At 40.1% G+C, this 16,204-nt stretch overlaps 1 protein-coding gene and 1 long non-coding RNA gene across 2 annotated transcripts in view; one reads left to right on the top strand and one right to left on the bottom strand.

The window, feature by feature from the left end:
• Positions 1-2,420, top strand: part of HRH3 (histamine receptor H3) — an 8,597-nt gene extending 6,177 nt beyond the window's left edge. Inside the window, exons 2-3 of the mRNA XM_026055971.1 lie at positions 253-470; positions 1,372-2,420. Coding sequence (XP_025911756.1) covers positions 253-470; positions 1,372-2,256 — 1,103 coding nt within the window. The 3' untranslated portion in view covers positions 2,257-2,420. The remainder of the gene's footprint in view (positions 1-252; positions 471-1,371) is intronic.
• Positions 2,421-5,454: 3,034 nt separating this feature from the next.
• Positions 5,455-16,204, bottom strand: LOC112976857. Its single transcript, XR_003257208.1, has 3 exons — positions 16,017-16,204; positions 12,305-12,428; positions 5,455-6,149 (listed from the first exon to the last, which is right to left on the bottom strand). It is a non-coding gene; the product is annotated as an uncharacterized LOC112976857 (long non-coding RNA).

Here is a 16,204-nt window from a genome sequence, read left to right as displayed (position 1 = left end):
CCAGCAGCACCCGGGGTCCCTTCCACCGACAGCCGCCGCAGGGGCCAGCGCGGCGCCGGGCGGGCTGCACGGGCCCGCGGGACCGGGCCATGGCAAAGAGCTGTGCCCGGAGCCCCGCGGCTGCGAGCGGCAGCCCCGGGCCGGTGCCTGCAGCCGGGCGGAGCAGCGGCCGCACAGGGGCTTCGGGGGTGTCGCGGCGTCGGGGAGGCGCTGCGCTCCGGTGCCCGGCGGCTGCGCGCTCCCCCGGGGCAGCCACCGTGCAGACTCCGGTCTTTCAACGTGAACGAACGGCTCTGCTTGCAGGTGCCTTCTGCATCCCCTTGTACGTGCCCTATGTGCTGACAGGGAGATGGATCTTCGGCAGAAGCCTCTGCAAACTCTGGCTGGTAGTTGATTACCTGCTCTGCACCTCTTCGGTCTTCAACATCGTCCTGATTAGCTATGACAGATTTCTCTCTGTGACAAGAGCGGTGAGTCCTGTCATAGCAGCTGAGAGGGGAATATTCTCCCCTTGCCTTATTCTCCAGATTCATTGCAATAATTAAAAGCCTTTTGAATCCTCCAGAAATTATGAATCTCTCAGCCTGCTGATGGAAAGCAATAATTATCCACAAGTACATAATTCAGTTGTGGTTTCAGACTAGTATTCCTGGTACAATTAAATCATTTAAGGTTCAAACCCCCTTGTGCAGGTGTTCCCTACTCAGACACCAGGAAGATAATATACAAGTGAGTCAGCAAGCTAAGCAGACCTGTTACCAACTTCCAGGGGCTTGTTATCTCCAGGACAAGCAAGTGGATTGCAGTAGGACTCCTAGCTTCTCCTTGGCTACCAAGGCAGTAGCTTTCAGTTCCACTTCTGCAGGGCGCTGCCCTGAGGTGTTTGGGTATTATGCTGTAAGATGAAAATACTCAGCATTTTGCAGGAGGTAGCTGGCAACTCACAGGCAGATCGGATTGCTGTTTGTTTTTTCTCTGGTTCCAAATATGATACAGATTACCTACAATGAGCCCAAGTTCAGAGAGAGCCAGAGCAAAATCTCTGCCTCGCCTGGGGGTTTGATGCCCAGGAGTCACAGAGAGTAGCTAGGAACAACTCAGGCAAGGGACTGCCGAGCTCGAGCCAAGTCAGTACATTTCCACCTGGAAAAGCCAAGTATGTTTTTGGAGCTGCAAGATGAGGGTTCTAAGTCTTCCCCGCGGGAGTGTGATTTATCTAGCAATTGCTCCTGTTGCCTATGGCACATGAATTTGTTACACTGCTGGGATATTGCCTAGCAACTTTACCAGAAATGCTAACAGTTCATTTGTGAAGAGCCTCAACCAGTTGGCGTGTGTGGCCATTCCTAAGAAAAGATATCCCCATTGCAGGTCGCCTACAGAGCCCAGCAAGGCAACACCAAGCAAGCAGTGCTGAAGATGGTGATGGTTTGGGTATTAGCATTCCTGCTCTATGGACCTGCCATTATCAGCTGGGAGTATATATCGGGCCAGAGTATCATACCCACCGGGGAATGCTACGCTGAATTTTTCTACAACTGGTATTTTCTCATGACAGCCTCTACGCTGGAGTTCTTCACCCCTTTCATCAGTGTAATGTTTTTCAACCTGAGCATTTACCTGAACATACAGAAGCGTACCAAAATACGCCTGGATATTTTCCACAGAGTACACAACCAGTCCTTCACTGAAGAGATGGAAATGAGCCCAGAAGAAAAGCTTTCTTTGAAATGCCGTAAGTGGGAGCAGAAGGAGCCAGCTGAAACCCTCGACCTCTCCAAGAGCAAAGCACAACAAGGAGCCTTCACTGCCAGCCTGAGCGCAAAAGATGCGCTGACAACAAGCCCAGAGTGCTCCAGAAAACCAAAGCATTACAACAAAAAGAGCTGTAAAAATTCAGCATCTACTCTGTCCTTAGAAAAACGAATGAAGATAGTCTCCCAGAGCATGACTCAACACTTCAGGCTTTCTAGAGACAAGAAAGTGGCCAAATCACTGGCAATAATTGTGAGCATTTTTGGGATCTGCTGGGCACCATACACTCTCCTCATGATCATCCGTGCTGGCTGCCATGGCCGCTGCATCTCTGATTACTGGTATGAGACTTCCTTTTGGCTGTTGTGGATCAACTCTGCTGTCAACCCTGTCCTATACCCTCTCTGTCACTACAGCTTCAGAAGAGCTTTTATTAAACTCCTCTGCCCGAAGAAGCTAAAGATTCAACCTCACAATCCCCTTCAGAACTGCTGGAAGTGAACCCAGCCCTGCGTATGGATGAGAAGAGCCTCCTTTAATTCACTTGTGTTACAGAGAAGTACTGTAGTTTGCTTCCTTGAAGAAGCATCTGGGGGCACTGGTCTGGAGGGATGTGAGGAAGGCAGCAGTGAGATCAGTATTAAATTTCTTCCAGTCCATCAACAGCAGAAACATGCAGAATGGAGGGGTAAGTTTTTGACATTAACCACGCTCCCAAAATCTGCATCCTCTACCATAAGATGCCATAAAAGAGCTCTGCTGCCACCTAGTCAGCCAGAGTGGCACCAGCATTTTGTTAAAACAAACAAAAATAACAAATACAAATATCTAACCTGAAAACATTGGACTGAACTACAGTTTACCTGCATTCAAAACAGATATTTTTGTGAATGAGAGGTTTTTTTCTTACACTTATAATATTATGCATATGCAATGATGCAGAATTTCAAACTTTTTTTCAAGAAAAAAACCACCTCATTTGTGCTGCTACAACTACAACCATAATCTAGATCCCCCTTGCAGATGGTGCGATAGGTATTCGCCCCCAAAGGGGCAAATCTCTGCCCCAAGGAGTTTACAGCCAGACTTAGGAGGCCCCAGCATCCTCAAGCACCCTGTTGGCATTTCCTGATCCTTGCTTCAAAACTGATAAAATTTCCTTTGCAGACAGCCATGCACCAGCCAACACCCCCACCCCTATGGGAGCAATTCCCTCTGCTCCTTGCCAACGGTTCCTGTCTCCTCTTCTGTGTATTCTTATCAATCTTGCCTCCTTTGGAAAGCTTACCTCTCTTCTCTCAAGCATCCTTCCTCAAGCATGGTCCCATGTCCCACAATGGACTTGTCTGCCTTTCCCCATTTAGACTCTCAGCTGTTTGACTGGCTTTGCAATGTACTATACGGATGGGGAAGAGCAACGCAATGTGAGTGACTTTCAGCCTGGAGATGCCCAGCAAGAGCAAGTGTAGTCACTGGTCCTCACAGATGCTGGGAGTCCTGCCAAATCGGAAGAACAGGGCTGTTGGGCCTGCGTGAAAGGTGTCAGCTTCTCCGTGTAGTCTCTTTCCTGATGACCCAAAGGTGTCTCTAAATATCTCCTGCAAGATCTTAAAAATTCTCTTTTGGCAATGTGTTGTAGAATAACAGGCAGTAGGAGAAGTAAAGTTTGTATTCTGCTCTTCAAGTTAGTTCCAGACCTCTTAATTTTAGCAAGCTCCAAATCTCTTGCACACTTCCATGGGAAGCATATTTTGGACAGAGACCCTAATCTAGCTGATCCAAGTAACAACCAGTCAACTAGTTTCACAGATATGGTACCAGATTCAAGAGACCAGGGCTCTATCCTCACTCAGCCTTAATGTGAGACCTTGGGCATTTTGTCTCTGCTTCTCATCTCACACTTCATACTAGCCTATTTAGTCTACAATCGCTGTGGGAACAGAGGTAGTACGAACATAAAGCAAAAGACTGTAACTCTCAATCTCTGTTGGCACTGTTCAGTGCTTTTGTAATACAAATACGTAATTAGTTGCCATGGCAAAAACTCATCTCTAACAGTATTGTACAGGGGAGCTCAAAATCGTAAGTCTGAAAACTACATTTACAAATAGAAACCCAAATACTGTAAAGTAGTCTGCAAAAGCTTATGATGTTGTGATTGCCAATTACACTTAGCTGTTGTAAGCAAACTGTTTCTTGGCTGTTGGTAGGAATAAAAGAAACAATACTATTGAACTTTATTCCAGTGATACTTGTTGAGTAGATCAATATTGTCATATGAAGTCAAGTTTTAAATGATGTCTTGTTTGGTGTATATGATATTTCAGTCTTGTAACATGCTCGGTCAGACCATTATATACGAGTTAAAACATATCCTTTGAAACAAGCGTACCAAGAGCAGCTAGTCTGCACACTGTTGAGCCTGCTTGTACCTTTCCCAGTGTCTACCAGCCTCCGAGAACCTCAATAAAGTATTTTTATATGAAGCTTGCTAAATACTTTACGGTAAACAGGGCATTGTTGGAAATTACAAATCCAACTGAAAAGCAGAACACCTACAGATTTGTCTGAGGACACAATTAAAGCCTATACATTTGGAAAACAAGCAAACAACCCCAAAACAAGCTCCTCAGACAACTAGATTTCTCTTACCACTGATTAGCAAGGCCCTGATAGCACATTAAGTCCATGGTGAAAGCATACCACTTAATTCTTTCCAAGACTAGCTCTTCTGCAGAGCGTGTTTCACACAATTTAGATCTGAAACTAACTCTTCCTGTGACTCATGAAATCCACTGGTCTGCCTAAAAAAGATGAATTCATAATATGAACAAGTTACTTGTTTCCAGCCGTGTTTCTCTTCATTTGTTCAGAAAGAGAGATAGGACTACTAGATCATTTATTCAGATTATAGAAAAGGTAACAGTTATATTATACCAAAAGAAAAGGGTGGAGGGATTATTGTCTGTTTTTACAATCTGGTATTAAATAGCGGTTACCTTCTCCCATTCTTATTGTCCAGAAAAAGGATTTTATTATCTTCTTTTAAACTAAAAAATAAGAGACCACCCTACATGATCTTCCATGGGTCAGTGGAAGGTCTCTGAAATACAGTAGAGGCCAWCCATCTATTAAAATTATACTAAATYGGTTGCAAAATTGTAGGCCCCATTCCATGTGGTCTTCCCTCATCCAAAGGGGCACCTTTCTCCAGGAAGCTTTAATCAGCTCCTTAAGTTATGCCCACAATGCTTGCTCCTGTATCACTTCTTTCTTGCCCCTACATGACACAAGAGAATATTTCTTGCACCTGTAGAACACATATCCATCTGATGCCCTGATTTCTGCCCATCAGTCCTCAGTCCACTTGCAAATAAACATTGACTGTGTGCCATCTACCACCACCCAAACTAGCATGATGCTACAGCTAACTATTGAAAGCTTCGTCCTTACATCTGTTAGTAAAATAGATTTCTCTGGAAACCTTTAAGTCAAAATAGATACCAGTTATATCATTTAACAAAACTGAATACAATCACAGCACAAAGCACCTGGTTGGGCTCCTTCCATTCTCCCATTTTGGGGAGCTTGCTTTGTTTTTCACAGAAATTTCCCCAAACATAACAGAAAGCCAGGCAGTCTTTTTATTAGCAGACACTTGTTCCATCATTTTAAGAGAGAGGACACTTAACAGAAAAGATAAAACTCCACGTAAAAAACCACAGCTGTCTGTGGTTAACAGCTAAATCTCTGACAAATCAGATGCAAGAGATTATCAACCCGATCGTGGTTTCGTTACTCCTGACTAAACGAATGAACGAACAAAGAATTTATCAATCCTTCCTATACGAGACATTTGCCAGACTAAGGACAGGTAATTGGACTTTCTAGTAGCATAAAATGTGAAGATGGCTGAGGCTTTTTTTTTTTTATATTTCTTCCACATTCCAATACACATCAAGCACATTAAAATATTATTAGGCAAGAAGACCAGAGCTAAGGAACAGTTCTTAGAGACTTCTAAAAACCATAATACTAACTCGCATGGGGCTGGTGGAGATTGGCTTTGCTTTCAGTATTCTGTAAGACCATGATGTACCTGCACTGAAGTGCACATACCATCTTTACAAGTGCCTTGCTTTCTTAGATTCCCACCAGTGACATCAATATATTTCTGTATAATTTAAAATCTMTTGGTGTTTTTCTTTGTGCTGTCCGAATGGAGCAAGCATTTGGTCCAAAAGTCCCTTCCCAAAGAGTAACAAAAAGGATACATTTCATTGTGAGCCTTTTGCACAGTATTTGTGTGGTCTCTGACCTCCCTATGGGCAGAAGGAGCCGTTCAATTCATTTCCGATCAGGAACAGTGAGATTTACAGTCAGAGCTTTTATCCCTGCATGATAAAATGAAGATTGAAAACCATGGACATCGGGAAAGGAAACGGGAGAAATCAGTGATGCTTCCATCACATTGACAGAGGTAATGTTTTAATTGTGTCCATGTGCATTGTCAAGATGAGCAAAAAACAGTCCCAGAACTATAAATTCTCAAATAAGATAGGAGTAAAGCTTCATTTCCCTCTAAACCAGTTTCTAGGGAAACATGATTTGGTGAACTTCTAGAATGCTTTGTAGCATATTATCTCATCTTATATGAGAGACTATATATGTATATATGYCCATGCTTGTACCCACACATGTATGCATGCTTGGAAATAAATGTTTCAATGATTAAACACATTCATGCTTGATTAATTCCTTTGAAAGACGTTAATATTCTTTTTGTGGATCAGCAAAGATTAAGGTTTGGATTTTGAATTCTACGAAGCATTTGAAGTGTAAAATGTTTGTTCAAGACACACTCTAGTCATTATCAAAGAGGGGAAAAAAACCTACTGCAGAGGTCAGATGTATGCAGGTGAAGACAGAGCATTCAAGACTCACAGCCCTGGGAGCCTGGACTTAAATTACACATTATTTAACAGATTGTGGTAGGGGCTTACTGCCCCAGAAGTGATGGATCCCTGACCTACCGTGTTTAAGAGTTCTGCTGAGTCAACCCTTATTCAGCAAAATATCAACACCTATACTTTATGGACTGGCACACCAACAATTCAGCAAAGAAAATTTTCATTTATTTTTAAGGAGAGGTTAAAAGTACCTTCTTGTTCTTACCTCTAACCTTCAAAATTGATTCCTTTTGTGTATGAAAGCTAACAATATCAAAACAAAGTAGAGGAAAATGCAAATGCATCCGTTCCTTTACAAGGTGATCAGAACCATATACAATATTGTTCTTTTTCAAAATACACTGTGTGCATAATTACATAGTATTTATGAAAGCAGTCATGTAGTTGGCAAGCACAATGGCATAGAATGAACACAAGCATTACAGTTTTGTTGCACTGAGTGGGCATCCAGAACATCGTTCATTCACCTCTCTCCCTAGGCACCAGTAAACTTCTGCTAAAGGAATTCCATAGCAAGTCCCATACTGTTTGAAAGATCCAAGCACAGGTTTTGCAGCAGTGCAGGAGAAAGTAAATTTCACGTAACACCAAGAGCAAAATCCTCCTTAAAGCACTAGGAGATCTTTGACTATAGGCAGATAGATGATTTATGAATTTGTCAGAAAGAAATTCCATTTTTCTGCTGTTTGGTTAACAATTTCCTGGAAAACAGGAAGGATTGAGCAGGACTGGGGGAATCCCCAAGTAATATTGTCTCCAAGGCCACAGCCTTCTCTGCTGGGAGGTAAGCAAGTGATTCCTGGTTAACTTATGCTTTCTATTTGTTGTCACTGGACTCTTTCAGAGAGATTTCCTTCTGCCTGCTTTTTCTAGAAGGATATGAATAGGTCAAACTCAATAATCAAGTTTCTTTTCAACAAGAATAGCTCTTGCTTAAGGATAGAAATAAAATATTTCTTGAATAAAAATGTAGCCCAGCCATGATTTTGAGCGGGAAGGGGAACTCTTTCTATCCATATCCTATGGTTCTAAAAGGTGACTTCTGAGAATTACCAAAACCTTGTTGAAAGTGATTTTATTCATTTGGTGGACTTTGCAGGGAAGATACTTATACTCCTTCCTGAAATAAGAGCTCCTGCTTTGCCAAAAAAAAAAAAAAGAAAAATAGCTACTTATGCCTGTATCTGCAGTCACACCTGAGCCCGGTTTCCATACTGAAAATGCTATGAACTAGTTTGAAGTTTCAGAGTAGCTGATGACTAATTCAAATATGCTTAAAGGAGTACTTGGTTCTGTTGACTTTTAGTGTTCAGAATGTAAATGTCTATATGCATTTGTAAAAGGTAGGCACTAGGGAGCTCCTAGGCATAATCGAATATGGACTGTGAAAACATGTTACCATAGGACAAGGCAGGGCTTCTTGTCAACTGGTCTACCAAAACACCTATATATACACACACTGTTTCAGTTCCTATATTTGATTACCACACCTGTTAAAAAAAAGTCCCATTTCTATCTTATAGGCAGAAAACTGAACAGGCAGGTGCTGTTTTCAAAAAAAGTGAAAGAAGACTTCCCATAATTAAGAATACACATCAGATATTTGCAGAAGCACATAGCTGTTTTCTTCCTCTGTGCCTATTTCCAGAGAGAAGTATCCAATTTTTGCAGGGAGCGTTAGTAAACAACGTTCATGCAGCTGTAAATCGTACCCAGAAGCTTTTTAAAGAATCAGGCTAAGTGACTGACCGTAAGTCCTGTTTGGAGGTAATGCCAGTTCCCTTAATACAAACCTACATTCCATTAACTAGAGGATGTAAAGGCTGCAATAGAGGTCTCTAGTCCTTTCATAGAGCAGTGTCTGCATATCAATAAACTATCAAAGAACATTTTTCAGCACAGCTACTTTCTTTTTGGCGCTGCAATGCTTCCTCCCTAATCACCAGTAATGAGATATCTCTTTACAAACATAGAACTTTGCTCCCACAGCCTCTCTTCAGCACCCTTCCTCAATTATGATTCCTTATTTGTTCTCTCCTAACCTGTAGTTATATAAATTGCTCCATTGTTCCAGAGACATCACTGAAGCTTCATTAGCTCAAGCAGGAGGCTAGAGAAGAGACAGCACAAGAAGGAGCTTTTGTTGAAAAACACCTGTCTGGGATAATTAATGAGATTTGCTGAGAGAGAGAATCTTTGAAATCAGGAAGATGTGATTGTATTTTGATTTGAAAGAATGTGAATGGTTTCCTTCCATGTTTATAAATGAACGTTCATTTTCATAGCAGTACAGGGATAGAAAGACACTAGCTTAGTATCCTTGCTAGAGAGAAGTTTAACAACATGATTTCTAAGAGGGATGATTAATTTTTCACAACCCCAGCTCCCCATGCAGTGATACCAGCACAACTTGAAGTATAGACCTGGTCTTGGAAGAGAATCCCTCACTCTGCAGAGCTTATTCAGCAAATAGATGGAACAGAATAAGGACTATTTTCTTCCCTTCAGAGGTGGGAATAGCAGGCAGAGAATAAAAACATGTTGCTAGCCACCCTGGATAACTGCCACAGACCGCAAAAGCTCCCCAGGTTTCTAACACTTCGCTTTATCACAAAACTAGCCTTTATCATGCAAGGTTTCACAGGTGTTCCTGTGGATAGCAGGGATCTCACAGCACTTACATGTTCACCTAACCTTGAGTTGAATCTACTCCTTTCTTCCACTTCACAACATATTTTTCCGCCAATATGGTTGCATTTGCAGGATTAGGGAAGTACCGTTTTTAGAAAAGCAACCAGGAAATCTGCAGGGTGAAAGGTGTCCGCTATAACCTGGTACCGTCATTTTACTGAGATATAAAACTGTGTCATCGGCATTCACTTAAACACAACCCACGGCTCCTGGGAGGGGATGACATGTACATACCTCAAGGGCAGGAAACCCAGGTCTGTCTGTAAATCCCTCTTGTGAGCTCAGGAATGCTGATGACTCATTAAATCACCACCATTTTTATTGCTATAGTCCAGGATGCAAAAGCATTACTTGTTACTAGGTATTTACAGGCCACACATTTTTACTCCCTAATTTACAAGCTGCTTGCACAGTCCAAGTACACAGCGGAACTAATACTTAATCCAATTAGCAAACATTATAGATAGGGCTATGTGTGCACATTTGTGGGGGAAGAACAAGACTATTATTTTTCCATTTGTGAAATTCTACAACCCGATATAATTTTAAAAAATGACTCATATGTGCCAAGCAGGACTTTTGTGTTGCGTTGTTAAAGCTTTTCTTATACAGCAAATATCTGTCAATAACTCCTAAGGCCCCCTGCCATAATATACAATGATCATACAGAAGAGATGGCAAGGAAAGAGCATAAAGGTGGCACGTGTGTACAGACAACACAAGGATCCATTCTGTGCATGTAAATGCAAGGTTCATGACAAACTAAATTTTTATAAGCAGACTGTGTCCACAACTAGACATCAGGCCTTCTTTTAAGCACAAAAATGCATTTGTGATGGGACATTGACTTTTGAATTATTTTTTAACATATCAGCTAAGGACTTAGCAGCACAATTAACACTGAAGGAAAATTGTTTGCAATGTAGTTAACCATCTTTTTCGGGATATCTCCAAGCATTCATGAACAGCAAGCTCTCTGCTAGAAGGGCGATGACAGTTCTGGCAAATGCTTTAGCCATTAAGARTTAAGTAACAGCTCACACACAGCTTTCAGTCATTAGAAGCTGTTTTTTGAACAACAAACAGTAATGAGAGCTGCATATATAATTCCTTGAACATGAGGTTGCATGTACACCCTACAATGTTCATGAATTGATGACAGATTGACAAAACAAAGTGATTAACCTCCATTAAGAATAGAATTTACACTCTAGGAAGCACAAATTCAATAGACCATTACAGCTAAAGCACTGTTTAATATCTCTGAGGARATATACTGGGATATACTGGGATAAAATAATAGTATGTATAACACTTGCATGAAGCCTAAGTTAAGACTTCACATAGCTAGGAATTAAGCCATTATTCAAGAGATTTGATGAAAGCAACAAGTAGGAAGAGCCTCTATTGTTGCTGTTAATACTTTTAATCTACACAAAGGTTGCAAAGTACTTTATAGAACTACATAAACAGAAGAATGCTGACATATAGCTACTTCTAGAGTAAAGGAAAGACTGGAATCAGATGCACTCAAATGATTGTCATTGCAAGGTATAAAGAGCAACAAGGCAAATTAAAACGTCAGCAGAGGACCCAAATGCCCAACACACCCTTTCTGACATTCTCGTTGGGAAGAACCCATGCAGAATGAAGTGTGTGGAACATTTCATCTATTTCAAAAGGATAAAAAGCTGAAATCCCTTAGAAATTTCCCCTCAGAAATCCCACGTGCTTCTGAGCTCTGTTTCAAAGTCACCATCTCAAAAACGCTTTCTGAGAACATAGGCTGTTGAATAATTTCCTTTGAAAAACTAGAAATACAATCACCATGCCTCCTTAACGCATGTCATCTTAAGAGGTAGCCCAAGCCCMGGCACTGAACAGAAGACTAAGAACAGGGAAATCAACTATTTATGGCCATTATGATCAACTCATCTGAACAACCATGTTTTCACCTCAGCATAGCAATTAATTCACCAGGTGCCATCACCATGCACACTTTAGCAGAATRCCTTTCAACCCCAACTTATAAATAGGGAAAATTTCTAGTTAACATTAATCATTCATAAAAGTGGCATGACAATGTGCCAACCCAGCAAATAATGCAGCAGAAGTAATGCCTCCCACACAAAAGCAACACAAAACAAACTTTACTAAGCCTAAATGCAAGCTATACAACAATCTCTGAAGAGGTATTTGTGTGCTGATAGGATCTACAAAACTGTGTTAGAAAAATGGATATATTATCTATCAAAGACAAGAGCAAGCAGAAAATTCTCTGAGAAACTTTGAACAAGTTCCTTCTTTATTCCATTACGTTTGTGACTCTGTAATTACTGCCTCCAATAATATATAAGCACTCAGGCTTTACTAGCATGAATTGGAGGAAAAAGCTACTTTGTAGCTTGGATGTTCACTAAAAGCAAATTTCATACTGTGCACTCATTCATCAAGTGAATCTGATTAGTCAAATGTACTATTGGTTTTGTTCCAGACTAGATAAATTATGAAATTATCTTATGTAGCACTAAGATCATTTTGGCTGAATATACAATTCTGGAACTGTTCTGTGTTTATCAATTTTCAAAGCCACTTGAATACATTTAATAAGTATAAAAAATCACACTATCTTCAGAACCTTTAAAGAATTAGTGATAATTTATCTGAATTAGCAGCACCRGTTAATAAACTGTACATGTTCACATGGCAATTTTTGTTACTATCAAACCACAAATCAAGTTTTATTTATTGGGGGAAAAAAATCCTGAATTTCCTCTTCAAAAAAAATGAGATAGCTGAGTCAGCTCCAATAATGGTAATATCCTAAATCCTAAAAGAGACTGCAATATCATGAAAAAGGTAAAACAGATACTGAAAAACTATAATACCTTGCAAGAGTATCGCCAATTTGGGGGAAGGCAGATGTGATGCAGCAGGTAGAACTGGGCATCTCTTCAGTGAGTTGTGTATTTTTGTCCTGCTGTAGACATATCAAGGTGAAGCACATTGAAGCTACAAATGTAAATATGACATGTATGGTTATAAATTACACTTGTACAAGCCATCTAGAAAAAAAAAGGTATTACAGGATTAGTGCTATACTCTGTTTTTCCAAGTTCCAGGTCCTCTGCCTTGCCAAAGTTTCCTATGTGACTGAGCAAGTCGCTTGGGTCAAAATACACACAGATACTTATATTTCAAATTCCCAAAATTCAGTGGGACATAGGCTTTTCACTGTCTGGCTAGATTTGGACCTCAGCTTCTTTGYGATATAGTTTCCACTAGGAAAAGGAAGCTAATAAATCACTCCCAAAGACAGGGTAGTGTAAAAAAAGAAGATACAAGGCAAAACACAGATGAATTTTTCATCCCTCAAAGCCATTTTCCTGATGATAATAGATTAGTTAATGAAACTGGAAATTTTCTGTTGATATAGAAACAGAGGTGAGTTAGCTTACCAAAATAAAATACATTTGTTACATCTATAGTTACAGGGGCCGTCAGGACCTTTGGGAAACAAAGCTAATATAGGACTTAATCTGTCACACAGATAGGCAAACTTCAGAATCACAACTCCTGGCAGGGAAGTTACTAAATGTTACTGGTTCTTGTTTTTCTAGCAGAGCTCACTGTCCCAGTGATTGTTTACTTGAACTAATGTTTTAAACTTCCATTACATGTCTGGYGTGGGGGTGGGTAAATGAATAAAATAAACATTTTCTAAAATAACCCAGTAAAAATGCTGATTTAATACAGTGACCTTTTAACCAGGTTGTTTTTTAAATGTGATAAATGTGTGTCTTGTCTGGACAAAGCCGACTAGCTGGCCAAACGCATCTTCCTGATTTGTGATAGAGGAAAACAACAGGAAATGAATAGCCACAAAACAGTATGATTTCATGAATAAGATAATCAAAATATGGATACTTCATCTGTAATATCACAGATGTCTTCTTGACAACCAGTGTTTTAGCAATTACATTGCCTCATGCAAATATTTTTCTTCATAAGCATTTTCCACATTTAGTGGAAGATTAATTCATCTAGATTTAGACAGTGAATGGCTAACTTCTATCAATGCCTGATTAGTGTGTGTACAAAGRATATATTGGGTGGGGATTCACATGTCTTTGGAAAACAGTGATGTTCCAATCTCAATGGTAATTAAGCACTGAGGAACCAAATGTCACGATCGAAATGAAAAATCCTAAAAATTATGACCAAGCCTTTCCATGTGCTAAAAATCAATCCAAAACCTAAGATATTTTCTGTTTCTAAAATACTTTTACTAAGCCTTTATTGACCATGTATTTCTCTAGTTACAAAGTTTAAAAGACACCCAACTGAAGATTTGAATAACAAAAGATGCATTTGTTCTGCAGTTAGTTTTCAGTCCTACTTTTCAGTGTTAATATGTCTGGTTCTAAGTGCATTTCTAAAGCATGCATTTCAAAAGGTAATTTAGTCTGTATAAAACATTTTCAGCATATATGAATAAGATATAACAAATGAAGAGCCTTGTGCTTATTTTATCCAATAACCACAACATAAAGTAACAATATTTGAGCATACTGCAATGCCACATTCAGGAAAAAAGAAATAAAATAACATAAAAACAGAACCAACCTGGGCCTGGGTCACCATTGCATTATGCCAGAGTGACTCCGATTAAAATTAATGGAATGTTACCAGAATAAAATGGATTGTAACAAAGTAACCAGTCATGCCGCTACCTCTTACTGAAATTAAGCATGCAGACATGACTAAGTTATTAAACCATAATTATATGGTTTAGTAGCATAGCTAGTCTTTTGTCTTCACTCCAAGGAAATACATATGTAATACATGTATACTTCTGTCTTTGTGAYGTAACATTATAGTAATAAGCTAAGAATAGAGCCTAAAAAATGCATACTTCAGAGAGTCAAAGCGGTATTTCATATAAACAAGGGCAGAGGAAAAAATAGTTTGTGGATAAGAGAATCAGACGCTGTTAAGGCCTCCTTGGACAATTCTATTTCAATCAGGAAAGAGGAGATGAAAAATTACTCTTGGTAGGAAAATGAAGGACAAACACAATCTCTATATTAAAACAAGCTTGATAAAAATCTCTCTGCCTTTGTCCTGTCAGCTATGTTTTATGTCTCAGAAAAATGGGCACATACCACATAATAAGTCTCAGAATTGCATAGAAAAAAATCAAGAGTGCAGCCTGAAGGTAGCTTTGTTCTATTATCAAGATAGTTGCCCTTATCATTATTGGCACACATATATAATCTACCATCCAAATATTAATACCTTCAGTCTTTCCGGACCTCTGTAGTGCAGGCACAACTAATCCCTATTTAACAAGATGAGGAAACTTGTTAATGGGGAATAGCATTGGGAACTGCAGTATGGAAGACAAACAGAAGAAAACAAAACTGGTCTTTAAAGGCCAGGCAGCAGCAATACAAGGACGAGGTTTTAATTTATAGCAAAGCCACTTTCACAATGGTAATGAATTTCATTATTAATGGAAGTGGACAAAGTCCCCATAGTTTCAAAATCAAAATATGACTTTTAGGATAGTGATCAGACTGTAGACCTATTGAAGAAATGCTGAGCTGTAAGCTAAACCGTTCTCCCTACACACACACACACTGTACAGTTGGTCCAATAAAGACACTATCTCTCTCAGAAAGCCTCTCCTCCCATAACTTTTATGCAAGACAAAAATCTCCAGATTATAGGGTACAGTCTCCCCCAAAATAGGAATTTCCAGTATAAAGGTAATCTTGAGGCTTGTAAAAAAAAAAAAAAAGATATTCTTGGAAAGATTAAGCCAAAGCACATATTTATTGTCTTTTAATCTGCATTGCAGAGCTAACTGTTCAAATAACAATTAGCATTTCAGCAGCCTTTGTGCTGCCTCTTTATGCTCCACCTGCCATCCAATTAATAACTCATTAAATCACACACCTGCAACACAACTATCCTCTGATCCCAACATTAACCTGACATTACAGATGTCAGTGTGCCAGTAAGCCCAGTTAGCAAGATCCTGCGGAAGACAATACAGCCAAGTTATATTGGCATTTTGTATTCAGTAATTTGTACAGATATGACACATATAACAAAGTCCCCTTCTATCAGCACTAGCATCTCTTGATTCATAGCCATGGGCGAAATTTATTTTTTAGAATAAAACTGCTTTCAAAGCTATTTCCTTGCTCTGTTAGTGAGAGCCAGTCTGTTCTGCACAAAGGTGTTCGGCTGGGGAGATGGAGGAACCCCAAAATACTTCTTCCTGGACTTCCCTTGAAGTATACAGTGTCACACTTCACATTGCATACAGAAACCTTTTATAGATTTCTCTCATGCACCAGTGGCTATGACCCTGCACAAACACATGGGTAATTCAAGCACAGCCCCAGCAGCCACTGCTGCTGCTCCTCCCTCAAGCATCAGAAGAGGTTTGAGGAAAGGAGCCCAGCTGCAACAAGCCTGTGAGGATGAACTTGGAAGAAACAACTGCTTTTATTTTTTTCCAGAAAGGGAGGAGTGCAGGATGGGAATAGCCCAGTAACCATGGGAATTTTTAATCTCCTACTCCCATACCTATCCCATGAAGCTTCAGAGACTTCCTGGGTTGCTCCTCCCCCATTTCATGTTGCTCCTCTCCAAACAGCTGTGATGCAGGAGGGCAGATGGACCACAGCTGAGGATTTTTTCTGTCATGGTCTACCACTAGATCCTGCTGCTCTGGCCCACTGACTGCTGTCCAAGAACATGGCAAAACAAGACAA

This window comes from Apteryx rowi, unplaced genomic scaffold (genome assembly GCF_003343035.1).
Source record: "Apteryx rowi isolate R43461 unplaced genomic scaffold, aptRow1 scaffold_0, whole genome shotgun sequence".
Lineage (NCBI taxonomy): Eukaryota > Metazoa > Chordata > Aves > Apterygiformes > Apterygidae > Apteryx > Apteryx rowi.
This window is presented reverse-complemented; position numbering and strand designations above follow the sequence as displayed.